This window comes from Idiotropiscis lumnitzeri, chromosome 16 (genome assembly GCF_059441095.1).
Source record: "Idiotropiscis lumnitzeri isolate Australia: NSW breed Sydney's pygmy pipehorse chromosome 16, RoL_Ilum_1.0, whole genome shotgun sequence".
Lineage (NCBI taxonomy): Eukaryota > Metazoa > Chordata > Actinopteri > Syngnathiformes > Syngnathidae > Idiotropiscis > Idiotropiscis lumnitzeri.
This window is the reverse complement of record NC_142406.1, coordinates 13,480,353-13,494,039: the sequence shown is the minus strand read 5'-3', so window position 1 is coordinate 13,494,039 and position 13,687 is coordinate 13,480,353. Positions and strand designations below refer to the sequence as shown.

Below are 13,687 nucleotides of genomic sequence, written 5' to 3'. Positions count from 1 at the left end.
TGGCGCTGGGACTCTTCAGCTGCGGCCATCTCAAGTCCCTCTTCAAGATGCTCTGCTGCAATGGCCGTCCCAAGTCCCTGATCAGGCGAATCAACAGCCGCGGCCATCTCAAGTCCCTGATCAGGCTCTGCTACAGTGCGGCCATCTCAAACCCTTGATCTGGCTGTCCTGCAGCAACAGCCATCTCCGGTGCACGATCCGGCAACTCTGCAGCATCGGCCGTCTCAAGTCCCTGATCCGGTTTGTCTGCAAATCCAGCCATCTCAAGTGCTCAGTCAGAATTCACTGCAGCTGCAGCCTTCTGTGGTCCCTGATGTGACTCCTCTGCGGCGATGGCCACTTCTTGTTCACAGTCCTTCAACAAACATCTTACATGCGTTCCAGGTTTGTGGTGGAGCTCCACTTCTGCTGAGGGCATCCAAAGTCCCAGTCCCACCGACGACAGCCGTCCCAAGTCCATGTTCCAGGGTCACACGTCCTGCAGTCATCCCGAGTCCATGTTCCAGTGGTGCATGTTGCTCAACTATCCCCAGTTTCTGTTCCAACGGCACATGTCCTGCAACCTTTCCAAGTCCAAGTTCCATTGACAAAAGTCTTAAAGAAGTCTCAAGTCCATGTTCCAGCAATGCATTTAAGGCAACCATCCAGAGTTTCTCTTCCAGCGGCGTTTATCGTTCAGCCATCCAAAATCCCTGTTCCAGCTGTGCAAGCGCTGCAGCTATCCCAAGTCCACGTTCCAACAACAATACAATACGATTTCATACAAGCACTTACCTCATCTCTGTCCCGGAAGCGCACATCCTGCAGCCATCCCAAGTCCATGTTCCACGAGTGCATGTTGCTCAACTATCCCCAGTTTCTGTTCCAACGGCACATGTCCTGCAACCATTCCAAGTTCAAGTTCCACCGACGAAAGTCCTAAAGAAGTCTTAAGTCCACGGTCCAGCGATGCATTTAGAGCAACAATCCCAAGTCGTTCTTTCAGCAGCATTCATTCAGCAGCCATCCATAGTCCCTTTGTCAGTGGTGCAAGTGCTGCAGCCGTCCCATATCCACGTTCCGACGACGACAGTCCGAAACCCGTAACGTCCATGTTCCAACGTTGCACATCCGTCGGCCATCCTAAGTCCATGTTCCAGAAGCGCACGTCTTTCCGCAATCCCAAAGTCATGCTCCAGCGGAGCATGTCCTTCAGCCGTCCAGAGTCCATGTCCCAGCGGCGCACGTCTTGTGGTCTTCCCTAGTCCAATTTCCAGCGGCGCACATCCGTCGGCCATCCCAAGTCCATGTTCCAGCGGCGCACGTCCTTCAGCCGTCCCGAGCCCATGTTCCAGTGGTGCATGTTGCGCAAACATCCCCAGTCCATGTCTTAGCAGCGCACGTCCTGTGGCCGTCCCTTGTCCAATTTCCAGCGGCGCACATCCTGCGACCGTCCCAAGTCCGTGTCCCAGCGGCACAGATCCACTGGCTGTGTCAAGTCTCGGGTGCGGTTCCTCTTCAGCTGCAGGCATCTACAGTCCTTGGCGCTGGGACTCTTCAGCTGTGGCCATCTCAAGTCCCTCTTCCAGCTGCTCTGCTGCAATGGCCGTCCCAAGTCCCTGATCAGGCTCTGCTACAGTGCGGCCATCTCAAACCCCTGATCTGGCTGTCCTGCAGCAACAGCCATCTCCGGTGCACGATCCGGCAACTCTGCAGCATCGGCCGTCTCAAGTCCCCGATCCGGTTCGTCTGCAAATCCAGCCATCTCAAGTGCTCAGTCAGAATCCACTGCAGCTGCAGCCTTCTGAGGTCCATGATGCGACTCCGCTGCAGCGGCGGCCACTTCTTCTTCACAGTCCTTCACCACACATCTTACATGCGTTCCAAGTTTGTGGTGGAGCTCCACTTCTGCTGAGGGCATCCCAAGTCACAGTCCCACTGACGACAGCCGTCCCAAGTCCATGTTCCAGGGTCACGCATCCTGCAGTCATCCTGAGTCCATGCAGTCCATTCAGCCGTCCCGAGTCCATGTCCCGGCGGCGCACATCTTGCGACCGTCCCAAGTCAGTGTCACAGCGGCACAGATCCACTGGCTTTGTCAAGTCTTGATTGCGGTTCCTCTTCAGCTGTGGCCATCTACAGTCCTTGGCGCTGGGACTCTTCAGCTGCGGCCATCTCAAGTCCCTCTTCAAGATGTTCTGCTGCAATGGCCGTTCCAAGTCCCTTATCAGGCGAATCGACAGCCGCGACCATCTCAAGTCCCTGATCAGGCTCTGCTACAGTGCGGCCATCTCAAACCCCTGAACCGGCTATTGCTGCAGGACAGCTAGATCAGGGGTTTGAGATTGCCGCATTGTAGCAGAGCCTGATCAGGGACTTGAGATGACCGCGGCTGTCGATTCGCCTGATCAGGGACTTGGGACGGCCATTGCAGCAGAGCAGCTTGAAGAGGGACTTGAGATGGCCGCAGCTGAAGAGTCCCAGCGCCAAGGACTGTAGATGGCCACAGCTGAAGAGGAACCGCAATCAAGACTTGACAAAGCCAGTGGATCTGTGCCGCTGTGACACGGACTTGGGACGGTCGCAGGATGTGCGCCGCTGGAAATTGGACAAGAGACGACCACAGGACGTGCGCCGCTGGGACATGGACTCGGGACGGCTGAATGGACTGCATGGACTCAGGATGACCGCAGGGTGCGTGACCCTGGAACATGGACTTGGGACGGCTGTCGTCGGTGGGACTGGGACTTGGGATAGCCTCAGCAGAAGTGGAGCTCCTCCACAAACTTGGAACGCATGTAAGATGTGTGTTGAAGGACTGTGAACAAGAAGAGGCCATCGCTGCAGAGGAGTCACATCAGGGACCTCAGAAGGCTGCAGCTGCTGAGGACCCTGATGTGACTCCTCTGCAGCGATGGCCTCTTCTTGTTCACAGTCCTTCACCACACAACTTACATGCGTTCCAAGTTTGTGGTGGAGCTCCACTTCTGCTGAGGGCATCCCAAGTTACAGTCCCACTGACGACAGCCGTCCCAAGTCCATGTTCCAGGGTCACACATCCTGCAGTCATCCTGAGTCCATGCAGTCCATTCAGCCGTCCCGAGTCCATGTCCCAGCGGCGCACGTCCTGTGGTCGTCTCTTGTCCAATTTCCAGCGGCGCACATCCTGCGACCGTCCCAAGTCCGTGTCACAGCGGCACAGATCCACTGGCTTTGTCAAGTCTTGATTGCGGTTCCTCTTCAGCTGTGGCCATCTACAGTCCTTGGCGCTGGGACTCTTCAGCTGCGGCCATCTCAAGTCCCTCTTCAAGATGCTCTGCTGCAATGGCCGTCCCAAGTCCCTGATCAGGCGAATCAACAGCCGCGGCCATCTCAAGTCCCTGATCAGGCTCTGCTACAGTGCGGCCATCTCAAACCCTTGATCTGGCTGTCCTGCAGCAACAGCCATCTCCGGTGCACGATCCGGCAACTCTGCAGCATCGGCCGTCTCAAGTCCCTGATCCGGTTTGTCTGCAAATCCAGCCATCTCAAGTGCTCAGTCAGAATTCACTGCAGCTGCAGCCTTCTGTGGTCCCTGATGTGACTCCTCTGCGGCGATGGCCACTTCTTGTTCACAGTCCTTCAACAAACATCTTACATGCGTTCCAGGTTTGTGGTGGAGCTCCACTTCTGCTGAGGGCATCCAAAGTCCCAGTCCCACCGACGACAGCCGTCCCAAGTCCATGTTCCAGGGTCACACGTCCTGCAGTCATCCCGAGTCCATGTTCCAGTGGTGCATGTTGCTCAACTATCCCCAGTTTCTGTTCCAACGGCACATGTCCTGCAACCTTTCCAAGTCCAAGTTCCATTGACAAAAGTCTTAAAGAAGTCTCAAGTCCATGTTCCAGCAATGCATTTAAGGCAACCATCCAGAGTTTCTCTTCCAGCGGCGTTTATCGTTCAGCCATCCAAAATCCCTGTTCCAGCTGTGCAAGCGCTGCAGCTATCCCAAGTCCACGTTCCAACAACAATACAATACGATTTCATACAAGCACTTACCTCATCTCTGTCCCGGAAGCGCACATCCTGCAGCCATCCCAAGTCCATGTTCCACGAGTGCATGTTGCTCAACTATCCCCAGTTTCTGTTCCAACGGCACATGTCCTGCAACCATTCCAAGTTCAAGTTCCACCGACGAAAGTCCTAAAGAAGTCTTAAGTCCACGGTCCAGCGATGCATTTAGAGCAACAATCCCAAGTCGTTCTTTCAGCAGCATTCATTCAGCAGCCATCCATAGTCCCTTTGTCAGTGGTGCATGTGCTGCAGCCGTCCCATATCCACGTTCCGACGACGACAGTCCGAAACCCGTAACGTCCATGTTCCAACGTTGCACATCCGTCGGCCATCCTAAGTCCATGTTCCAGAAGCGCACGTCTTTCCGCAATCCCAAAGTCATGCTCCAGCGGAGCATGTCCTTCAGCCGTCCAGAGTCCATGTCCCAGCGGCGCACGTCTTGTGGTCTTCCCTAGTCCAATTTCCAGCGGCGCACATCCGTCGGCCATCCCAAGTCCATGTTCCAGCGGCGCACGTCCTTCAGCCGTCCCGAGCCCATGTTCCAGTGGTGCATGTTGCGCAAACATCCCCAGTCCATGTCTTAGCAGCGCACGTCCTGTCGCCGTCCCTTGTCCAATTTCCAGCGGCGCACATCCTGCGACCGTCCCAAGTCCGTGTCCCAGCGGCACAGATCCACTGGCTGTGTCAAGTCTCGGGTGCGGTTCCTCTTCAGCTGCAGGCATCTACAGTCCTTGGCGCTGGGACTCTTCAGCTGTGGCCATCTCAAGTCCCTCTTCCAGCTGCTCTGCTGCAATGGCCGTCCCAAGTCCCTGATCAGGCTCTGCTACAGTGCGGCCATCTCAAACCTCTGATCTGGCTGTCCTGCAGCAACAGCCATCTCCGGTGCACGATCCGGCAACTCTGCAGCATCGGCCGTCTCAAGTCCCCGATCCGGTTCGTCTGCAAATCCAGCCATCTCAAGTGCTCAGTCAGAATCCACTGCAGCTGCAGCCTTCTGAGGTCCATGATGCGACTCCGCTGCAGCGGCGGCCACTTCTTCTTCACAGTCCTTCACCACACATCTTACATGCGTTCCAAGTTTGTGGTGGAGCTCCACTTCTGCTGAGGGCATCCCAAGTCACAGTCCCACTGACGACAGCCGTCCCAAGTCCATGTTCCAGGGTCACGCATCCTGCAGTCATCCTGAGTCCATGCAGTCCATTCAGCCGTCCCGAGTCCATGTCCCGGCGGCGCACATCCTGCGACCGTCCCAAGTCAGTGTCACAGCGGCACAGATCCACTGGCTTTGTCAAGTCTTGATTGCGGTTCCTCTTCAGCTGTGGCCATCTACAGTCCTTGGCGCTGGGACTCTTCAGCTGCGGCCATCTCAAGTCCCTCTTCAAGATGTTCTGCTGCAATGGCCGTTCCAAGTCCCTTATCAGGCGAATCGACAGCCGCGACCATCTCAAGTCCCTGATCAGGCTCTGCTACAGTGCGGCCATCTCAAACCCCTGAACCGGCTATTGCTGCAGGACAGCTAGATCAGGGGTTTGAGATGGCCGCATTGTAGCAGAGCCTGATCAGGGACTTGAGATGACCGCGGCTGTCGATTCGCCTGATCAGGGACTTGGGACGGCCATTGCAGCAGAGCAGCTTGAAGAGGGACTTGAGATGGCCGCAGCTGAAGAGTCCCAGCGCCAAGGACTGTAGATGGCCACAGCTGAAGAGGAACCGCAATCAAGACTTGACAAAGCCAGTGGATCTGTGCCGCTGTGACACGGACTTGGGACGGTCGCAGGATGTGCGCCGCTGGAAATTGGACAAGAGACGACCACAGGACGTGCGCCGCTGGGACATGGACTCGGGACGGCTGAATGGACTGCATGGACTCAGGATGACCGCAGGGTGCGTGACCCTGGAACATGGACTTGGGACGGCTGTCGTCGGTGGGACTGGGACTTGGGATAGCCTCAGCAGAAGTGGAGCTCCACCACAAACTTGGAACGCATGTAAGATGTGTGTTGAAGGACTGTGAACAAGAAGAGGCCATCGCTGCAGAGGAGTCACATCAGGGACCTCAGAAGGCTGCAGCTGCTGAGGACCCTGATGTGACTCCTCTGCAGCGATGGCCTCTTCTTGTTCACAGTCCTTCACCACACAACTTACATGCGTTCCAAGTTTGTGGTGGAGCTCCACTTCTGCTGAGGGCATCCCAAGTTACAGTCCCACTGACGACAGCCGTCCCAAGTCCATGTTCCAGGGTCACACATCCTGCAGTGATCCTGAGTCCATGCAGTCCATTCAGCCGTCCCGAGTCCATGTCCCAGCGGCGCACGTCCTGTGGTCGTCTCTTGTCCAATTTCCAGCGGCGCACATCCTGCGACCGTCCCAAGTCCGTGTCACAGCGGCACAGATCCACTGGCTTAGTCAAGTCTTGATTGCGGTTCCTCTTCAGCTGTGGCCATCTACAGTCCTTGGCGCTGGGACTCTTCAGCTGCGGCCATCTCAAGTCCCTCTTCAAGATGCTCTGCTGCAATGGCCGTCCCAAGTCCCTGATCAGGCGAATCAACAGCCGCGGCCATCTCAAGTCCCTGATCAGGCTCTGCTACAGTGCGGCCATCTCAAACCCTTGATCTGGCTGTCCTGCAGCAACAGCCATCTCCGGTGCACGATCCGGCAACTCTGCAGCATCGGCCGTCTCAAGTCCCTGATCCGGTTTGTCTGCAAATCCAGCCATCTCAAGTGCTCAGTCAGAATTCACTGCAGCTGCAGCCTTCTGTGGTCCCTGATGTGACTCCTCTGCGGCGATGGCCACTTCTTGTTCACAGTCCTTCAACAAACATCTTACATGCGTTCCAGGTTTGTGGTGGAGCTCCACTTCTGCTGAGGGCATCCAAAGTCCCAGTCCCACCGACGACAGCCGTCCCAAGTCCATGTTCCAGGGTCACACGTCCTGCAGTCATCCCGAGTCCATGTTCCAGTGGTGCATGTTGCTCAACTATCCCCAGTTTCTGTTCCAACGGCACATGTCCTGCAACCTTTCCAAGTCCAAGTTCCATTGACAAAAGTCTTAAAGAAGTCTCAAGTCCATGTTCCAGCAATGCATTTAAGGCAACCATCCAGAGTTTCTCTTCCAGCGGCGTTTATCGTTCAGCCATCCAAAATCCCTGTTCCAGCTGTGAGAGCGCTGCAGCTATCCCAAGTCCACGTTCCAACAACAATACAATACGATTTCATACAAGCACTTACCTCATCTCTGTCCCGGAAGCGCACATCCTGCAGCCATCCCAAGTCCATGTTCCACGAGTGCATGTTGCTCAACTATCCCCAGTTTCTGTTCCAACGGCACATGTCCTGCAACCATTCCAAGTTCAAGTTCCACCGACGAAAGTCCTAAAGAAGTCTTAAGTCCACGGTCCAGCGATGCATTTAGAGCAACAATCCCAAGTCGTTCTTTCAGCAGCATTCATTCAGCAGCCATCCATAGTCCCTTTGTCAGTGGTGCAAGTGCTGCAGCCGTCCCATATCCACGTTCCGACGACGACAGTCCGAAACCCGTAACGTCCATGTTCCAACGTTGCACATCCGTCGGCCATCCTAAGTCCATGTTCCAGAAGCGCACGTCTTTCCGCAATCCCAAAGTCATGCTCCAGCGGAGCATGTCCTTCAGCCGTCCAGAGTCCATGTCCCAGCGGCGCACGTCTTGTGGTCTTCCCTAGTCCAATTTCCAGCGGCGCACATCCGTCGGCCATCCCAAGTCCATGTTCCAGCGGCGCACGTCCTTCAGCCGTCCCGAGCCCATGTTCCAGTGGTGCATGTTGCGCAAACATCCCCAGTCCATGTCTTAGCAGCGCACGTCCTGTGGCCGTCCCTTGTCCAATTTCCAGCGGCGCACATCCTGCGACCGTCCCAAGTCCGTGTCCCAGCGGCACAGATCCACTGGCTGTGTCAAGTCTCGGGTGCGGTTCCTCTTCAGCTGCAGGCATCTACAGTCCTTGGCGCTGGGACTCTTCAGCTGTGGCCATCTCAAGTCCCTCTTCCAGCTGCTCTGCTGCAATGGCCGTCCCAAGTCCCTGATCAGGCTCTGCTACAGTGCGGCCATCTCAAACCCCTGATCTGGCTGTCCTGCAGCAACAGCCATCTCCGGTGCACGATCCGGCAACTCTGCAGCATCGGCCGTCTCAAGTCCCTGATCCGGTTCGTCTGCAAATCCAGCCATCTCAAGTGCTCAGTCAGAATCCACTGCAGCTGCAGCCTTCTGAGGTCCATGATGCGACTCCGCTGCAGCGGCGGCCACTTCTTCTTCACAGTCCTTCACCACACATCTTACATGCGTTCCAAGTTTGTGGTGGAGCTCCACTTCTGCTGAGGGCATCCCAAGTCACAGTCCCACTGACGACAGCCGTCCCAAGTCCATGTTCCAGGGTCACGCATCCTGCAGTCATCCTGAGTCCATGCAGTCCATTCAGCCGTCCCGAGTCCATGTCCCGGCGGCGCACATCTTGCGACCGTCCCAAGTCAGTGTCACAGCGGCACAGATCCACTGGCTTTGTCAAGTCTTGATTGCGGTTCCTCTTCAGCTGTGGCCATCTACAGTCCTTGGCGCTGGGACTCTTCAGCTGCGGCCATCTCAAGTCCCTCTTCAAGATGTTCTGCTGCAATGGCCGTTCCAAGTCCCTGATCAGGCGAATCGACAGCCGCGACCATCTCAAGTCCCTGATCAGGCTCTGCTACAGTGCGGCCATCTCAAGTCCCTGATCAGGCTGTCCTGCAGCAACAGCCATCTCCGGTGCACGATCCGGCAACTCTGCAGCGATGGCCTCTTCTTGTTCACAGTCCTTCACCACACATCTTACATGCGTTCCAGGTTTGTGGTGGAGCTCCACTTCTGCTGAGGGCATCCCAAATCACAGTCCCACTGACGACAGCCGTCCCAATTCCATGTTCCACTGGTGCATGTTGCGCAACTATCCCCAGTTTCTGTTCCAGTGGCACAAGTCCTGCAACCTTTCAAAGCCCAAGTTCCATTGACAAAAGTCTTAAGTCCAGGATCCAGCATTGCATTTAAGGCCAACATCCAGAGTTGCTCTTCTAGCGGCGTTTCGCCATCCAAAATCCCTGTTCCAGCTGTGCAAGCGCTGCAGCTATCCCATGTCCACGTTCCAACAACAATACAATATTATACAAGCACTTACCTTATCCCCACCCCGGCAGCGCACATCCTGTGGCCATCCCAAGTCCATGTTCCACGGGTGCATGTAGCGCAACTATCCCCAGTTTCTATTCCAACGGTAGAAGTCCTGCAACCGTCCCAAGTCCACGTTCCAACAACAATACAATACAATATCATACCAGCACTTACCTTATCCCGTCCCGGCAGCGCACATCCTGTGGCCATCCCAAGTCCATTTTAAAGGAGCTCACATCTTGCAGCCATCCCAAGTCCATGTTCTACGCGTGCAGGTTGCGGAACTATCCCCAGTTTCTATTCCCGCGGCAGAAGTCCCGCAGCCGTCCTAAGTCCCCGTTGCAACGACGAAAGTCCTAAAGATGACTGAATTCCATTTTACAGCGGCCATCCCTTATCCATGTTCTGGCAAAGCACGTCTTTTGGCCATCCAAAGTCCATGTTCCAGCGGCGCATGTTCTTCAGCCATCCCAAATCCATTTTCCAGTGGTTTATGTGCGTGTTATGAATATCATGATTACAGCATATGAGTCTTTCAAAGTCTCATAGTTGAGTGGATATTGTTGGTGTATTATTCAATCAGATTCAATATAAGCATAGCTTAAACATAAATTCAGGCAGCAGAATGAGAGTGGTGCAATGGAGAATACGAAACAAATTTTTTTGCTCCTCCGTGTGGGTGCAGAAGCGAATGGAAGCAAAAGCAAATGCCCCCCCACACCCCCCCCCCAGGGCTGGGCGATATTACCTCAAGTCAATATTGCGATAAATTGAGCAATTTTACCTCGATAGCGATAAATGCACAATAAATTCCCCCCATGGACCAAAATCAAAATAAATGCAGCAAATGCATCCAACTGGTACACATTACTTTCAATGAAAAATAAAAGTACAAAAATCATTTGTATAAACATTCCAAATAGCTTGCTTTGCATGATTCGAACAATGTCACAAAGAACAGGATATAAAGGGCAGCTCTCGTAAAATCTTTTTCTGCAAAATAGATTGCGCCAAGATGCTGTAATGCTATGTGCAAAGCCCTAGATTTGTGTGGTCTCTTGTAAACAATATGAATAATGCCAAATAAAAAATGCGAAATAAAAATGAAAGAAACGTCAATGCAAGTCAAATAAACAAGTGTGCATCCTCTGGAAAATGTGCCGTCTCGAGTACTCTGGTGCGCAGTCGTCTGTTTTTTTTTTCTTGTTCAGATGGGTGGAGTCACGTGACTACAGCCGCTGTAGCTGTCTTAAAGGGGCATGAATATAGCCGCAGACAGAAAAGACTTTTCTTTTTTTTTCTTTTTTAAACACCGAATTTACCGACATGTGCAAAATGATGTTGGTCATTGTAATAAATTTCGGTAACGGTAAATTTTTGGTTTATCGCCCAGCCCCCCATTCAATAAGAATAAAATGATTGTCTGACCTGATGAAGTATGTCCTGTTCTTCAGGTACCTCGACATGGTTCCAAAAACCATCATGGGCATGATCATGGGTTCCATGTGTGGGCATGATCGTGGGTTCCATGTGTTCGCTGCCCTGCCCGTACCCGTCATCGTTTTTAACTTCAGCTGTTTTTACCATCCGAGCCAGCAAGCTGAGAAGAGGGAGGCACAGAAGGTGAGAAAAATGAGCTACAACACGTCAAAAGTGCTTGGTATTTCTTGGGCATTTTACATATTTATCCTCTTAAAACAATTGGTTTATTTGTTTATTAACACCAACATATAAGTAAAATAAATAATTTTACAAATGCTGTCAATTTATTAACATATATTTATTTTATTTATTTATTTTCTCAAAAAATTGGAAAATTAATCCTATTAATAAGAACAATATTGGTTTTATTTTGAGACACACATTTAAATTTTTAGTCTTTTATTGCATGACCTGGCCCTTAATCAGTTTAAAAAATGAAAATTTCATGACACTTTCTGGCAGAAAGGGCGCATTTGTTCAGAAGCTGGAAAGTCATCAGGCTTGAAGTCAAGCAGAAAAGATCAAAGAAGCCTGCGCTTACTTGCGCTACAAACTTCTGGTCGACTAGTACACAATGTTTCTGTTGCGGGAAGCATGTGGCATGCTGATTGGGTCTCCGTCAACAGTTTCTGCTGTCACTTGACTCGGGTCAGAAACTCTCAAAATGTATTTTTCCACCGGGGTGCACTAGAAGAATTCTCACTAGTAACATTATGCCACTTGTGCCTTTTACAACTGCATGGCATTTATGCACACTTGGAGGACAATTTAGCATAAGAGAATAACAACCACACGCTATAGGTACTTCTTGTGAAGATTTACACATTAATAGTAAAATTTTATAGTGTGCTTGTCTTACTTGCACGTCCTCCTGTGCAATAGTGGGCTCACAATATGGTCATGTGACTATCACTTTGTGTGTGTTTGTGTTGTGAAGGGGTCCAAGGAGGCAGGCCAAGCATGCTGTACAAGTTTAACACCAACAGCAACATGGTGGAGGAACATCACCACTTGCCGTACTGCTATGAGCTCAATTAAAAAGACCTTCATACAGTTCAATTGTAGGCAGAGGTGCGTAGTAACAAGTACATTTACTCCATGACATTTACTTGAGTAAGTTATGGTAAATTTTGTACTTCTAGGAATAATTTTGAGTCACTATACTATTTACACTTAATTGAGTAGATTTCTGAAGAAGAAACTGTACTCTAACTCCGCTACATTAGGCTACATTTAACTTGTTACTTAAATCGCCGAAATAAAAGAATCCATTCGCACGCCATGTTAGCCAGAGATAATGTCTCAGATCTGTCCTGGAAACAAACTGCCTATGCACAATTACTGACTACGTGGTAAATATCCCTTTAATAGCAGCAAAACGGAGATCAACGAGCACCCAAAAAAAATATTATTCATTTATGACAGGGAATGTTGTGCCAAAAATCTAGCTGTATTTAGCACGCACAGGCTGCCATGAGCGTCTTTAAAGAGGGGGGGGGGATAGGGGGAGAGAGTGGGAGTGGGGGAGAGAGAGAGAGGGGGAGAGAGATTCCTAAATTAGTTTTGTCTTTTTCCCCCTGTGGATAGGCAAACGTTTGTCTTTCAAATTACATTTGTTTAAAAAAAAAAAAAAAAATGGGGCTTGTAATTTTTGCTATTTTATTTATTCATCCTTTAGCTGTACCTCTTCTCCTTACAAGGGTGGGGGAAGGGGGTGGTCGGGCTACTGGAGCCTATCCCAGCCATCTTCAGACAGGAGGCGGGTTACACCCTGAACTGGTAGTCAGTATTTTATTTATACCATTATTTTTCTATTATTTAAGTACTTGAATTTATCTTAAGGTTATTTTAAAAAAAAATTAATGAATTGAATTTATTCTATTGATTGGATGGACTTTAATTGGCCTCAAGATAATTACTTTTATTTTTGTCTCATTGAATGGTTGTTTAAAAATATACAAAAATAGATCAGCCGTTGCTAAACTAACTCAGTACTTGAGCAGTTTCTTTCAACAAGTACATTTTTATTTTTACTCAAGTAACTATTTGGATGACTACTTTTTATTTCCACTTTAGTTCTATTATACTGACGTAACAGTACTTATTCTTGAGAAAAAATGTGGGCTACTCTACCCACCCTTGATTGTCGGTCCTCAACTATTTTAAGGCTCTAAATATTTCAGCTCAGACATGTCATCAGTAAAGTTGAAGGTATCTGCATACAGATAATTCTTTTCAACCTGATTGGGCAGTAAGGGTACTGATTTATCTGATTTCTTTTCTGAGTTGGATCACTTCTCTTTTGCATGAAAGTGTGGCTTTATTTTCGGGGGAAAAGTATTCATATTCTCGAAATAAAATATTTAAGTTTTTTTTTTCATACAAAAAATCTTTTATTAAAAATATCAAACTTGTTTTGTTGAGAGAGCATGCGTGAGAGAGAGTGCAGGGGAGAGAAGGAGGGACAGGGGGCGAGGGAGAGAGTGAGAAAGAGCACGAATTTAATCTTGTAATTTAACGGAAAGAAATTACTTTTTTATCTAGAAAAATACAACTTCGCATTCATTTATTTTAACTTCTTTGAGAAGAAGCATCATCATTTTCGAGGGCCTCCTTCCAACACGTATAAATAATATACAAAATAATAATTAAAATGACACCACATCAAATTAATCCAAAACTACATATACCTATACAGCGGTCACCAATCGTCATTTATCCAAGAACATGACGAAAACATGAATAAATCCATCGTACTCACCGGAGGCATTTTTTTTCTCGAAAGTTCGTCGTCGTCGTCTTTCGCTAGCTGAGTTGGTTTCATTCAAGGGTAGCAAGTTTTTGCGCTTAAAACTAATCTGTTTTCCGACTTAACCACACAACATCCATTTTTACTCCGAAACGAATGTTTTTTTTCTACCAAATGAGATAGTTGTTCTCCCATGTTCAGCAGTGACGCAGGTGTACAACGTACTGTACAGGGGGACGGAGAGCGAGAAAGAGGAC

At 50.4% G+C, this 13,687-nt stretch overlaps 1 protein-coding gene across 1 annotated transcript in view; it reads left to right on the top strand.

Moving 5' to 3' along the window:
* Positions 1-13,687, top strand: part of LOC148321552 (uncharacterized) — a 40,196-nt gene that overhangs the window by 22,664 nt on the left and 3,845 nt on the right. The window contains exons 3-4 of the mRNA XM_088319520.1: positions 10,654-10,822; positions 11,619-11,752. Coding sequence (XP_088175646.1) covers positions 10,654-10,822; positions 11,619-11,752 — 303 coding nt within the window. The remainder of the gene's footprint in view (positions 1-10,653; positions 10,823-11,618; positions 11,753-13,687) is intronic.